Raw genomic sequence first — 12701 nt, 5'->3', positions numbered from 1 at the left:
GACGCATCGACCGATGATGGGAAAAGGGATGTGCGACATGTTTCCCATGTTTGGTCGGTGCGCATGTTGGGCCAAGAGGAAGGATGAGGCATGGCGTCATAGGCGTTCCGTATGCTGCTGCTGCTATGCGATGCTGACTAGGAGCTCGGATCTTCCTTCACGCTTCGCTTATATTGCAGTGTGCCTGACGCGCTGCTTGACATCGAATATATGATGTCACACGTTGCAAGAGGTAGTATAGGAGAACTGAAGGCCGACGCGACATCACGCCCCGCCAGGTCCGCGGTATACTGCGGGGACCTAATGAAACGCACAGGACGCCGGAGCCCAACAGGGTAGTGGCAAGCCACGACATTGGCGTTGTGGTCAGTCCAGCATGCACACTGTGGCAGAATGAACCGAGATTATTATTATGGCTAGCGGCTTATTTGCCGTTGGACAGCTGGACCGTACATTTCATCGTTGTGCATTGCTACCTTCCTTGCGGGCTCAGCAGTAACGCCGTTATCGCGTCGACACAAGCATAGAATCTCTGTCCAACCTCTGGCTGGGCCAGGTACGCCGATGTCTTTTCTTTGATTAGATCTTCGTGACTCCACTCCTCCAGTGGCACATCTTCAAGTCCCGTCACGTCGAACCGAAAGTACTTCATCCAGTTCCGCTCCATTAGTGCCGCATGTTCGGCCTCAAATTTCTCGCCCCAAGTTCTTGCTTCGGCCTTCCTATCCTCGACGCTGTTTGCCATCTCAGGGATTTCATTTTTCCGGTCGAGACCGGCGCCGGTTCCGACTGAGACGATGATCATCATGTCATTGGCATATCGGAACAGCTTTCTACACTCGTATAGAATATCGCGAATCGGATTGTTCTTTGTAGTCCCATGGTCGACAAGGCCTTTTTCAATCACGAAGCGTTGCGGGACGCCGGGCTCGGATTGCACGTATCGTGGGGCTGCAGAAGTCGCTTTCATCGCTTGCCATATGGGCATGTTTGGTTCCAAGTCCGGTCCAGTTATGCGCCGTGTTTGATATGATCGTATCAGAGCAGCTTTGTTGGTGCCTTCTACAGGTTAGTGAAAGCAACCTCATTGTTTCGCCCCAACCTGTACATACCGATATCCATCTGTGTCGTGATCGCGAAACTGTACCAGGTTAGAATGTTTGTCTAGCCCGTGATTATATTTTGCTTACACATCGCCGGAGTCTGGCCGTCCATCTAGGAGTGCCTCGTCTGAAGTGCCTAGCTCTTTCTGAATCACGTTCTTGATCTCTTGCTCCAGTGCTTTGTCGTCGACATCTTTTACCTGTGCATGAGGGTCGAGATATCTGAAGTAAGCTCTCTTGTTCTCGAACACTTGTTTGGCAATTTGCTTATATGCTTCTCTAGCTCGGTGAGCTTGCATTCGAAGCCGACATAGCATAATGGCTATTATTCCACCAAGAGAACTGCCACCCGTCAAATCAAAGATCTGATGGCTGTCGAGGCGCTGTCCAACCTTGATACATATTGCATTCACCAGCGATTCGACTAGAAGGAGAGCAGACAGTCCTCGAATTCCGTCGCCGTCGATCGAGAGCAGGATCTTTGTCTCTCTCGTCCTCGAGAGAATCGCTTGTGGTGCTGGTATTGGGTGTGCTGATTGATCACGGAGAGCAGGATCGATGTACTGTGAAGACGGCGGGTGCGCATTAGTGTGATCTGGGTGACCATTATCTTCCAGAGCTGTCTGGGCAGTAGGGGCTGATTCTGGCGGCATTGTAGTACAACCAATCGGTGCGGTAGGCTGATATGCATATGGAGAGGCATAGACGTTTGCAGTTGTCGCGGATGAAGGCGTACTGTGATCTCGTGGCGATCCCGGAGGAGCATGCTCGACTACCGTAGATGGAGAAGGTGTCATGAGGCCTGCTCCTGTGGTTTGGTTGACATTTGGTAGAGATGGGTTGTGGCCGTGCAGTGGAGCTAGTGGGGGAGGACCCGTGGAAGAGGGAGGCGGAGATGGCCATGGAGTATATCCAGAGTAAGGATCCCGAACGAGTCGCAATTCTGCTTCTTCCGCGACGCGTCGGACATCTGGATCCTGGGCCTTGCTTAGAGACGTTAGTTCCGTATACTGGAATATCTAGGAAAAGAAGCGCAGCGTACTACTTTACGTAGCTAACGTCCCAAGGCTCCCAGCGACCCGACAACAAGAATTGTATCGAGGTAGGAAAAGCGGAGTCATGGAAATAGTGTGTGCCCTCCACTGCTGAGTAGCGAACACAGGTAAAGTCCACCGGAGTCCACGACATGCCGTTGTGCGAGTGGTTAGGACGCATAACACTGGACGAACCGGTAGACTGAATGCCAGATTTGAGGCAGCAATCAGCCTTGTACTGACATCTAGTGAGAACAGCGGTGGATCAGACGGCAGTCCTAGGAAACATGCGGTAAGCCACTAGCTGCCGAAGGATGTTAGACTGTTAATCAGGATGAAGTCGCTTCTCGAGAAGGCTGTTGTATAGCCAATCACTACGCGTCAAACGACCCGCCTACAAGGTATGTGCAGCGCCAGCTCGTTAAAAATGCTGCTATGCGTAGCGCATCAGCGACAACGCGGCCGCCTTTGACCGGCCAGGCGAGGCCCTTTACACGCAACGTGTATGGACGAAGCCGCTCGGCAAATGGGCAAACAGATGGATCTGTGAGACAAGGGCTTCGTGATACCCAGCTTATCCCTGCTTGTGCGTCTGATACGGGAGGCTACTGTAGGAAACGCGATCTGATCGATCGAACGACAAGCTCCATCTACCACTGAACATGAAGAGACGGTACCTAAGGTGTGCAGCACGAGTCGGCAGGGCGATTGCGGTGCGTTGGTGATGGAGAAGGACAATTCGCTAGCCGCTAGTGCATGACCAGCGTTGGATTGGGCCACGCCCGCGGCCCGCAGCGTTCCGCTTGCTCGGCTGTCCCCCCCAACAGCTTTTCGCGCTTCAGCCACACATGGCACATTGGTAACACGGATCCAGATCTCGCTTCTTGCGGCCTTGAGCCCAAGGTTGAGTTTCTATTAGTCGGATTTCGCATGAGCAGCCGGTGGTCGCGTCTCGGAACAAAGAAGCAATTTGGTGCCACCTGGACAACGTTTAAGGAATCTAGCCCCTCAGCTCCCGATTCTATTTGGATACGAACACCTTTCGTCCAGTACCGACATGGAGCTGAACAATAATCCACTCGGCGCTTTTTCGACTCTAGCAAGAGAACTGCGAGACGACATATGGTACTATGCACTCACCGATTCAACGATCGTGTACCATGCAATCACAGAAGCAGTGCCACTCCCGTTGCTAGGTTGTTCAAAAGTCATTCGTGAGGAAGTTCTACCCATAATACTTCGAGAGAGGAGCGTCACGTTCCAGACACATGCCGCACTATCGAGCTTGCTTGCGGATTACAAGAGCGAGAAATCAGACGCGACAACCCATGAAACATCCACAGCACTAGTTCATGCTGGACTGCCAAAGAAGATACGACTTTCGCTATTCTGTAGCGACTACCAGGCGTATAGGATGGCCAAGACCTCCCTAGAGAGGTCGTTTATAGACGAAATCGGACGTATTCCTGAGGAGCATTATGAATCGGAGCTTGACGGTTGGCGGGAGGCACTCCAGCAGTATCCCATTACACATCTTACAACAGTAACTTTGGACTGCACTTTGAGTCCAAGGTACTACGGCGGACCTGGTGATGCACCTCCAGGCATGACGAGGTTCACCAAGCGCGTCGCGACGCGTATTCGCATGGGGTCAAAGGGAAGATGCCAATGTTTACTAGTCGCGCCGTCAGCGACCTTGCGCCAGCTCATGTGGCATGCTGGCACTGGATCGCTTCTGAGGGAGTGGACACCGGCTGACGACGGGTGGTCTACACAGAAGATAGCAGCTTTTGACTCTTCTTTTTCCGCAGCGCCAATTGATGATGATCATACGCTTCGTCAAGCTTCGGAAGGGCTACTCACTTTCTCGAATATACGACAGCCTGCTGATAACCCGTCCCCGTCTGCAAATTTGACGACGTACCATTATGAACAAGGTCAACCTAGGATGCGGAAACGAAGAAGGACCCACCGCGATTCCTGATGATACTCTAGACTGTTGATGGATGCAAGGGAACACGCATGAACACTTGGAGGTAGGAGTTGTACGTAAGCTGTCTGGATATCTTGAATGAAGATCGCCAGAAAGTGCTCGCAAGGACAAAACGTCGAAGTGCAACTGAAATACTTCCAGTGCGTTATTTCGGTACTGCATATAACAACAAGGAATGGGGTGATCAGTTGCATGACGCATCGCGGGGCATGGCCACAAAAAAAGGGGGAGATGTTTGTCTCTACCATGTCCGAGCCGGCCACCACGTGATTCACTGCACCAGGGCAAAAAAGAAAAAGAAAAAGAATTGCATGCTGTGCTCTCCAGCGGGGAATTGAACCCCGGTCTCCCGCGAGTTGCCAGTGATGGTGACAAGCGGAAATACTGACCACTATACTACTGAAGATGACAACCCCTGAGAGGCTGAGTAGATGATTTGATGAAAAAAAGTGAAATAATACCGTATCCATACATGTTTCAGCATTACACAAGCGAAGGCTGGTCAAGATTAAGACCCACCCGCAGCCCGAGGATGATAATGCCCCGGTCGTTTATCAAATGGCCTTGTGTCATTCACCGAAAATCTCAGACGGATGGTCTGTGCCCTCGTCCCCTGTAGCCTTCCAACAGCACAACGACGTGAGCCAGATAAACTTGGAAGAGAGTAAGATGCGTCTTTTCTACGTCTAGTTTTCATAGGAATTTTGGATATTCATTATGCCTCAAACAAGGGTGTGGCGTTGTGCAAGTTGTCTGGTAGAACAGAGCTGTCCAGTCTTTTTCCGAAAAGGGCATGGCCTCACTCTGGTGCATGAAGCTGTCTTACTCTACTCTGATAGGTGCCTTATGCTTGCACTGTATGCTGGTAGAGACAACAATCACACGCCTCACGTCTTGTATATCTAGAAGCTTAATCTTCGACGTCTACAACGTAGTTTGGGAATATATTTGGATAGATTTCATTTGTTCTCCACGACGCTCAAATTGCAATGGCGTATTGTATTGGTTGTACGTCCCACGTGAATATTACGATGAGCGCTTCTGGGCACGGGCACGGTCTGGGTGACACTTGGAGAACGTCTTTCGCGACAATCACTTCGCAGGATGGTGTGCACATCCAGCATTGAAGCGGCAGGACCGGCATATGGTTTTCGAAGCATATTCATTTCTCGCCGAGTCAATTCGTCGTGAAGACTCTAGCTTTATTCGTTCATGCAACCCATGCTCATTTCATTTCATAAGCTCCGAATCCCACAGAAGATGATGAACCGAATGAAGTAAAACTCCGAACCAATTCACATGCACCACGCTCTTCAGTATCTCATAATCTATGCCTCCTTGGACGCGGCCTGGGCCTTAGCACCCCTGACCTTGGCGGGCTTGGACTCCTTGACGGGCTTCTGGCTCCTGCGGATGGCGGAGGCCTTAGCGACGGCGTCCTGGCGGAGGTCGGGGCGGTAGTTGCGCTTGGTGGTGGAGTTGACGATGGCGGAGTATGTCCTGCGTTGGTCAGCAAGCGATTCTAGAGTACGAAGTGGCTGCGGTCGTTCGAACAAGCCCGTGGACTGCTGGGGACGTACTTGCGGGTGGATCGGCTGGGGCCGAAGGTGGTGGTCTGGATGGCAGACGCGGGCTGGTGGTGCTTGTCGGCCTTCTTGACGAGAAGAGTGACACCACCCTCCTTGCCGGGGATGACACCGATGGCCTGTTCCAATATTGTCAACATTGCCCTTTTCTTCAGTTCACATATGCGCGCGGCGCATTCGCGGTCCGTTGTGGTCGTACCTTGTTGGCGATCGAGCCCTCGTTCTGAGCAGAGTTAGTTCATTGTCCTCACCAATCCAACACCCATGCGTACCTTGCGGCTGTACACGTTCCTCAGGTTAAGAGGATCGCGCGAGAACTGGACACCGTTCGCCCTCTTGACGAGCGTGGAGCTGCGTCCCTCTGCCATATGTCAACCCCAGTCCCACGCCAATTCGTGTCCCAGTCTTTCACTCACTGGTAACCTCCCAGGCAAGATCGTGCGAGATAGTGGTGGCCATTGTGTCTGTATGGAATGTGGATACGGACGATGTCGATTGCTTGACGTTAGGAAAGTTCGCCAATATTGAATGGATGGCCCTCGTCTGCATTACCGTATGCGCTTAGTGCGTGTCTCGGGGATGGATCAACATGCGTGCCGGTGCCAAGGGCGGAGCGGAGCGGGAGGTGTGACCACGCATTCACGCGATATGGGGCGGTGCAGCCGAGTGTCTTTGTCCGCGACTCCGTGGTTACGAACCATCGTCGTGTCAAGCCAACTCTTCCTAATGCCTTTATCCTGAAAGGCTCGCATCTGAACTCCATCGCCAACTTCACTTCCCGTCTGTTTCTTTTGTTTGTCAGTTCCTGGATCCTTTTGTTGCGCCCTCGCAGCCCTCACACACACTCCCGAAGACCTCCGCTGTGTCGCATAACCCGTAAACCTTTGTAAAAGCTTCAAACAGCATCTTCGTCATGGCCTACATCCTCTACTCCGTATCATTCATCGTCCTGGTGATTGCGACAGGTAAGCTACCTTGGACACCACGCTTGCGACACAGACTAACACCGCGCAGCTGCCTACTTCACCCGGCACCGCTGGATACACCTCCTTCCCATCCCCGAACCCATCTACACGCGCCTGCCATCCTCGTTCCGCGACGATATTGAAGCCGGCCTTTCGTCATCAGCATTTGACTTGAGTGGGAATGTGGAAGCCGGTGATTCGCGCCAAGGCCTGGATGACGCGGGGAAGAAGGAAGTTATGCGCATCATGAAGCGACGAGGCGTCGACTTCGACGAGGCCCGCAGAATATACATGCAGGACAGGTTCAAGAAGAACAACATCGGAGCGGACGGGATACCCCGCGACCCCAAGTTTGTCAGCTTCTCATGACCGTAGCAAGTGGGTATAATAGGGGGCGACACACTTTTCACAGGACTGTCATAAATCGTTTCCTTTGTTGGAGTTTGGGCATATTACTATATTTCCTTTGTTGCCTTTAGTGGCCTATCTGTCTGACATGCTCATGGCGGGTATCTTTCTGCAGGTATGAGTTTGGACGCCGATATCTTTTGTATCCTGATCTTCCTAGTTCTGTGTCTCTTCTTTCGCTGACCTCAGCAGCGCCTCTTCGAATCAACTTTCCATGTTCCTGTATTCAATCCGCAATTTGGTGAATACCATGCTTTTCAATCATGACCATGTCCTTCCCTGCTGATTCCTACTAGCCGATTGGCACTCTTCCCAAGAAGGTCGTCATCACAACGACGATCCTTGATTCCTGCCTGCCCAGCGCCGGCCAGATCGACTTGAGAAATACCCCAGGGTGTGACGCCCGCTTTTGTAGCGAAAAGTGATGTCGCCGTAATCTGTCCGTTCGCGCCTCTTCTATCTACCTCGGTGCCTGTGCGTAACCAGGAGGTGCTCCAAAGCCAGGTGGTGGACCGCCAAAGCCCGGGGGTGGGCCGTTGAATCCGGGTGGAGGAGGGAAGAAATTGGTTGGAGCACCGCTTGGTGGGCGAGCGGGCAAGCCAGACGGGGGTGGCGGAAGACCTGGATGACCAACAGGAGCTGTGGAAGGAGGTCGACCATAGCCTCCAGGTCCGTTAGGAGCATAACCAGGAGGTCCACCAGGAGGTCCATATCCTGCGCCGGGCCCACTCGGTGCACCAGGTACACCTCGGCCATCCACGCCCATGGCTGGTCCAGTTGGTGCAGCACCTGGAGGAAGTTGGAAAAGATGTGCTGGCAGTGGTTGTACTGCAGGGGCGACTCCGTGAGCCTTGGCCTGTTTCGCCAGCATACGCTCGGCTTCGTCTCCGTGTCGCTCACCCTTTCCATCCTTCTTGTACGCATACTGAACCGTAATCTGCTTGCTCATGATATACTGGTTGTGCATGCTGGCGATAGCCGCGTCGGAGGATTCGAAGTCGCCGTACGAGATGAAACCATAGCCCTTGGATGCGCTCGTGATGTCGTCGCGCGCAACCTTTGGCGCATTCACTAGCGGTCCAAAACGGCCGAACGTGTCGTAAAGTGTCTTCTCGTCCACTCCAGGATCAAGGTTACCGATGAACAACTCGGCGCCAATCTCTACATTCTTCTGCTTATCTGCTGATGCCTTGTTCACGCGGATTCTGCTTCCATACAGAGCGACATTGTTCATTATCTTGGGCGCATAATCTGCCTCCGATTCTGTGTGAAACTCTACGAAGCCGAATCCTTGATGTTGCCCATTGACGCGATCGACGGGCATGTTGACGTTCCGTACTCGGCCAGCGTTGAGCATCAGCTCATGAAGGATGCGGGGCGTGACGCGCTCATGGAGGTTTCCAACGTAGACTGTTGCTTCCTTATTTTGTTCCCTGCGCATGCGTTAGCATATGTTCAGGCGTGGAATGTTGCAACTTACCAGTGACGCGCACTCGGGGCCGACATTGTGAGAGTTACGAATATATGTGCTTATCGTCTTATATCCCGAGTCGCAATGTATGCTCAGGCGATCCAGTCAGAGTCGTAAGGCGTCGTGAATGGAGTATGGTGTCGAAGACTAGGTGAAGGTATCTCGAAGATGTTGGAGCTCTAGTCTGAGCCTGCGCTAACACACATGCGGCTAACACCAAAACTTTGAGCTTTACGCATCATCGCAACATCGTTCGCTAAGACCCGCCGTCACCCATTCCTTCACACGCCTCGACTTCCTCCACCCCAGGGCCGACCACACATACACCATGTACCAACTTTCAGAAGAGTCCAAGGTACGTCATCATGCGCAATTGTTGCCTCGACCAACTTCCGCTGACTCCAAGCAGGAGCGCATCGCGCGCATCATCGATGTTTCCCGCGTCGCTATTCACTATGGCTACCTGCCTTTGATTCTATACCTTGGATACTCCCAAAGCGTGCCCAAGCCGTCTCTGATCCGGTGAGTACACTAGCCGGCCTCGATCATTTCCACAAGAGCACAGCAGATGCCACTCTTTGGGTTGGAAAGCAGTACGGGCTTCGAACGTCGGCCCAGCCACTTCTCAGATGCCAGAAAGGGCCAGTGGACTTGCGTTCATGAGACCCTCCCACACGTGCGACGAGTCAGGCAGGCAGAACCGACAGAAGAGTGTGGTACGGGCATTCACACGGGGGAAGCGGCCTACCGATTCTCAAGACGCTCGCTTACATACTGGATTTGGAATTCGCCATTCTGTCTTGTCTCTGTTGAACTCAATGGAACATTAGCTAACTGCCTTAGTCTCTTCTCACCACTTGCATAAGCACCAAATGACGATATGACAACGACCTGCGATTCACTGTACAATACTATACACTCTAGGCGCATGGGTTCTTGGGTACGATATCTACGCGATGGTCGGGAAAAAGGTCTATAGATGTACCCTGGGTTCCAAATTTCCTCTACTCTATCAAGTCGCTCGGTAGTCGGCAAATCTTATCCCACATGAGGTGGGATCTGTACATGTACATCAGAGCCTTTAATACAGATTGACGGTACCCTGCAGCACGGCTGGCGCCATGGCGTGGCCGGTCCGAGGGGTAGCCCGCTTTTTGAACCAAACACATCCGTCTTGCGTATGCGTGTCACAATTGCTGGAACTTGCACAGTCCAAGCTTACGCTCGTGTTGGTCTTGATCGAGCCCAGCGCCCGTTGACAGGTATTGACAGCTACGCGGGGCAGATTGCCGGTTGTGTGGTCGATAGACAGACGCCAATGATGATGCGCTACCTGACCCACGTGGTATCCCCGTCGAGCATCACAACCCATGCTCCTCCCTTCTCAACCTTTGTCGACTGGAACACACGGCCATCGGTCTCCACAACACAGTCGCTATGGAGTCTTATATCCAGGCGCATGGCGCTGGGCCTGCCCTAGGCTGCATTGCGAACATCTCAATAGCCCCCACGGTTCCCGCACCCACAGTATATCGCGAGCCTCCCCCGGGTGTTCCGTCCCTAATTCTTGGACCTTATGAAAACCCCCGATCGCTATCGGCATCTTTACCTGTGTGTTGTTCACATACCTGGTTGAATACTTCAAATTTGTGCATGACCCGTCGTCATCTGCCACCATGACCGTCCCCAGCATTGGGGACATATTGATGCTATCGCAGAAAGCCTGGAAAGTTGGACGAGCGTTTTATGCTTGCCAGAAAGACGCGCCACCGGAGCTTCACTACGTCGAGACAGAAGTCGGTAGCCTCGCAAAAGCCCTAAAATTACTGGCGGAGACGCTGCACGCTGAATATGGAGGTGAACTATTCCAGAGCGCTGATCAAGAAACAAAAGACGGCATTGGCGCAATCCTGAGATCTTGTCAACGGAAGGTGGACGATCTTGACTCGCTGATTGACCAATACCAAGTTATCAGAAAACACCGTACTGTTGGCGGTTTCGCAATTGAGCGCTCATGGAGTGATCTGGTCTTAACCTCTTACAAAACAATGATTTGGACGACTGAGGGCGGGGACCTGGCCAATTTGCGGGAGATATTACAGACGCACACAAGCTCTATCACCGTCTTGGCTGAAGCACTACAAAGGCTAGTGATGCAAATCTCATACACTCCGTTTACTGACGTAGTATAGCAAGTCTATGACTCGTCTTGAAAGTGTAGTTACGCCAATGGCAGAACGGGTTGATCACATGTACCACTCGACTGGAAGTCTCGACCAGCAGCTGGACGAGGTACATCGTTTGGTGGAGAATCTGGCTGTCGCGTCACGGGACTCGCATGTGCCACCTGTACCGGCAAGAAACCCTGCGCGTTCACCAACCACTGAAGCAGCGAATCCACTGAGTCAGAGTATTCATACTTTGTCTCCGCCAAAATCCCCGCCCAGAGATCCAAAAACCAAGGTCTCTCTCCCTCGGATCGCTCAGTGTCCAAGGTCACCTAAGCAGTCCTTACTGGTCGAACATGATGACGAAGTCCCTATTACATCGTCTCCGACGAGGACTATATCAACCTCAAGAGCATCATCACCCAATCATAAACGGGTGTCAGAATTCAGCTTCGGCAGTTCATCGCTACGGTACTCCAGCAGCAGTTATGCATCGTCCGACGCCGGCACAAGTTCAGCCGGATGGCAGAGTCCATCACCATTACTTCACGAAGCTCACCTTAGCCGACATCAATCTACGTCGACTAAGAAGACATCACCTCTCCCACATACACTGGAGGTACCTGGGCCGGGTCAAAAGAATGACACTCGCCATCTAACATTGCTTCCACCTCCAGCGATGAGGCTGGGTCCACCTCACGAGCTTGAGAGAACATCCACGCAAACTTCACAGGCTAAGTTAAGCCCATTTCCTTCGTCGCCAGAGATCATGAAACTCCACAGAAGCTCCACCACGGCTAGTCAGAAAGCAGCCTTTGAGAAAGAAGCTTTTCGCAACTCTGCTATCTTGTGTGATGTGTAAGTCAAGATTTTCTGGATCTCATTCTTTCTATTTCGCTGGATTGGCCCACTGACTGCCACTAGCCGCGGTTCGCTTGTGGAGTATTCACACAGAATCAACCAAGACGACCCCAGAGACGTCGAGATGATCCAAGCTTCTGAAGAATGCAGGATCGCCGTTGTACGGAAACGCGTAACTGACCCCGAGACAAGGTCGGTGCGCGTTGTGACGTCCGTATGGGCGTTTAGCGATGACAACACTACGCGTGTAGAGCTACGTATGGAGGACGATCAAATGTACATTCCGTACTCTAGCTACTTCAACCCAGCCAAAGTCTCAATTACCGTACCCTGCGAACTCAAGTTTCACGATATCAAGCATGGCAACCGGCCTGCACGGACAGAGAAAACAAGTTGGGTCAATTATGTTTTCGACTCGGGACAGGGTAAGCTATCAAGATGACTTCTTCGAGAAATGAGACTAGCTAACAGTGTACCTAGCGGCAGCACTTTTCCAAAACGAACTAATGGGTCGCACCCTTCTCGCCACCTTCCGGACAGAGAAAACAATGCGCATTCACGAAGGTCTTTCCAAGTCCTTCTCCTATGCCGAGCAAATGTGTGGCCTGGAGAATCTACGGGTTTGGGAAGACAACGATACAGGCGCCATAATCGCTCTGATCCACTTCTCTGCCGACTTCAGAAATGGCTATCTAGCCTTTTACCTCAACTCCTCTGTCAACCCTATCAAGGTCAAAGACGATGGTAACAGAGAGGTGAAAATCAAGGGTCTGAGAGTGCCAATCGACAGAGGCGATCGCGCGATGAGGAAAGATAGTGTTGCTGAGGCTGCGGTCAGAGGAAAAGGAAAGGAGAAGGTGGTGATTGAGAAGGCGGTGGAGAAGGGGAAGGTCATCAGTGGAGCAAAGATTGAGTTTGCGACTGACATGGAGAAGAAGGAGTTTCTGGAAATGTGTAAGGAGATGCAGAGGAACATGATTGAGCTACCGGATTTGCTGGGTGTTAACTGAATAAGTGGACGCAAGGGAGGTATCTCATTGAAGGCGTTGGTTCATCGAGTACAGCCCATGATGACCAGTGTGTATACTTTCTTCGTCTCAGACTTACTGGGA

The 12701-nt window shown here is 52.1% G+C and overlaps 6 protein-coding genes across 6 annotated transcripts; 3 read left to right on the top strand and 3 right to left on the bottom strand.

Moving 5' to 3' along the window:
• Positions 1-472: 472 nt before the first annotated feature.
• On the bottom strand, positions 473-2318 carry GT037_010466 (lysophospholipase-like protein; the record flags this gene model as incomplete). Its single annotated transcript, XM_038935513.1, has 4 exons — positions 473-1059; positions 1113-1141; positions 1191-2090; positions 2146-2318. The coding sequence occupies 4 exons, from the start codon at positions 2316-2318 to the stop codon at positions 473-475; spliced, it is 1689 nt and encodes a 562-aa protein (XP_038781763.1).
• An 876-nt stretch (positions 2319-3194) lies between these two features.
• Positions 3195-4121, top strand: GT037_010465 (uncharacterized protein; the record flags this gene model as incomplete). Its single annotated transcript, XM_038935512.1, has 1 exon — positions 3195-4121. One exon carries the CDS (start codon positions 3195-3197, stop codon positions 4119-4121), a length of 927 nt encoding a protein of 308 aa, XP_038781762.1.
• A 1337-nt stretch (positions 4122-5458) lies between these two features.
• On the bottom strand, positions 5459-6175 carry GT037_010464 (ribosomal protein l28e; the record flags this gene model as incomplete). Its single annotated transcript, XM_038935511.1, has 5 exons — positions 5459-5630; positions 5711-5835; positions 5916-5939; positions 5989-6077; positions 6133-6175. 5 exons carry the CDS (start codon positions 6173-6175, stop codon positions 5459-5461), a joined length of 453 nt encoding a protein of 150 aa, XP_038781761.1.
• A 454-nt stretch (positions 6176-6629) lies between these two features.
• GT037_010463 (uncharacterized protein) lies at positions 6630-7050 on the top strand (the record flags this gene model as incomplete). Its single annotated transcript, XM_038935510.1, has 2 exons — positions 6630-6681; positions 6731-7050. The coding sequence occupies 2 exons, from the start codon at positions 6630-6632 to the stop codon at positions 7048-7050; spliced, it is 372 nt and encodes a 123-aa protein (XP_038781760.1).
• Positions 7051-7549: 499 nt separating this feature from the next.
• GT037_010462 (rna-binding domain-containing protein) lies at positions 7550-8595 on the bottom strand (the record flags this gene model as incomplete). The annotated part of the gene is made up of 2 exons (XM_038935509.1): positions 7550-8522; positions 8570-8595. 2 exons carry the CDS (start codon positions 8593-8595, stop codon positions 7550-7552), a joined length of 999 nt encoding a protein of 332 aa, XP_038781759.1.
• A 293-nt stretch (positions 8596-8888) lies between these two features.
• On the top strand, positions 8889-12599 carry GT037_010461 (uncharacterized protein; the record flags this gene model as incomplete). The annotated part of the gene is made up of 5 exons (XM_038935508.1): positions 8889-8915; positions 8970-9082; positions 10753-11586; positions 11653-12014; positions 12070-12599. The coding sequence occupies 5 exons, from the start codon at positions 8889-8891 to the stop codon at positions 12597-12599; spliced, it is 1866 nt and encodes a 621-aa protein (XP_038781758.1).
• Positions 12600-12701: the final 102 nt, after the last annotated feature.

The sequence above is a fragment of the Alternaria burnsii genome (genome assembly GCF_013036055.1).
Source record: "Alternaria burnsii strain CBS107.38 chromosome Unknown 756, whole genome shotgun sequence".
Lineage (NCBI taxonomy): Eukaryota > Fungi > Ascomycota > Dothideomycetes > Pleosporales > Pleosporaceae > Alternaria > Alternaria burnsii.
The sequence above is the reverse complement of the archived record's forward strand: the minus strand, read 5'-3'. Positions and strand labels throughout refer to the sequence as shown.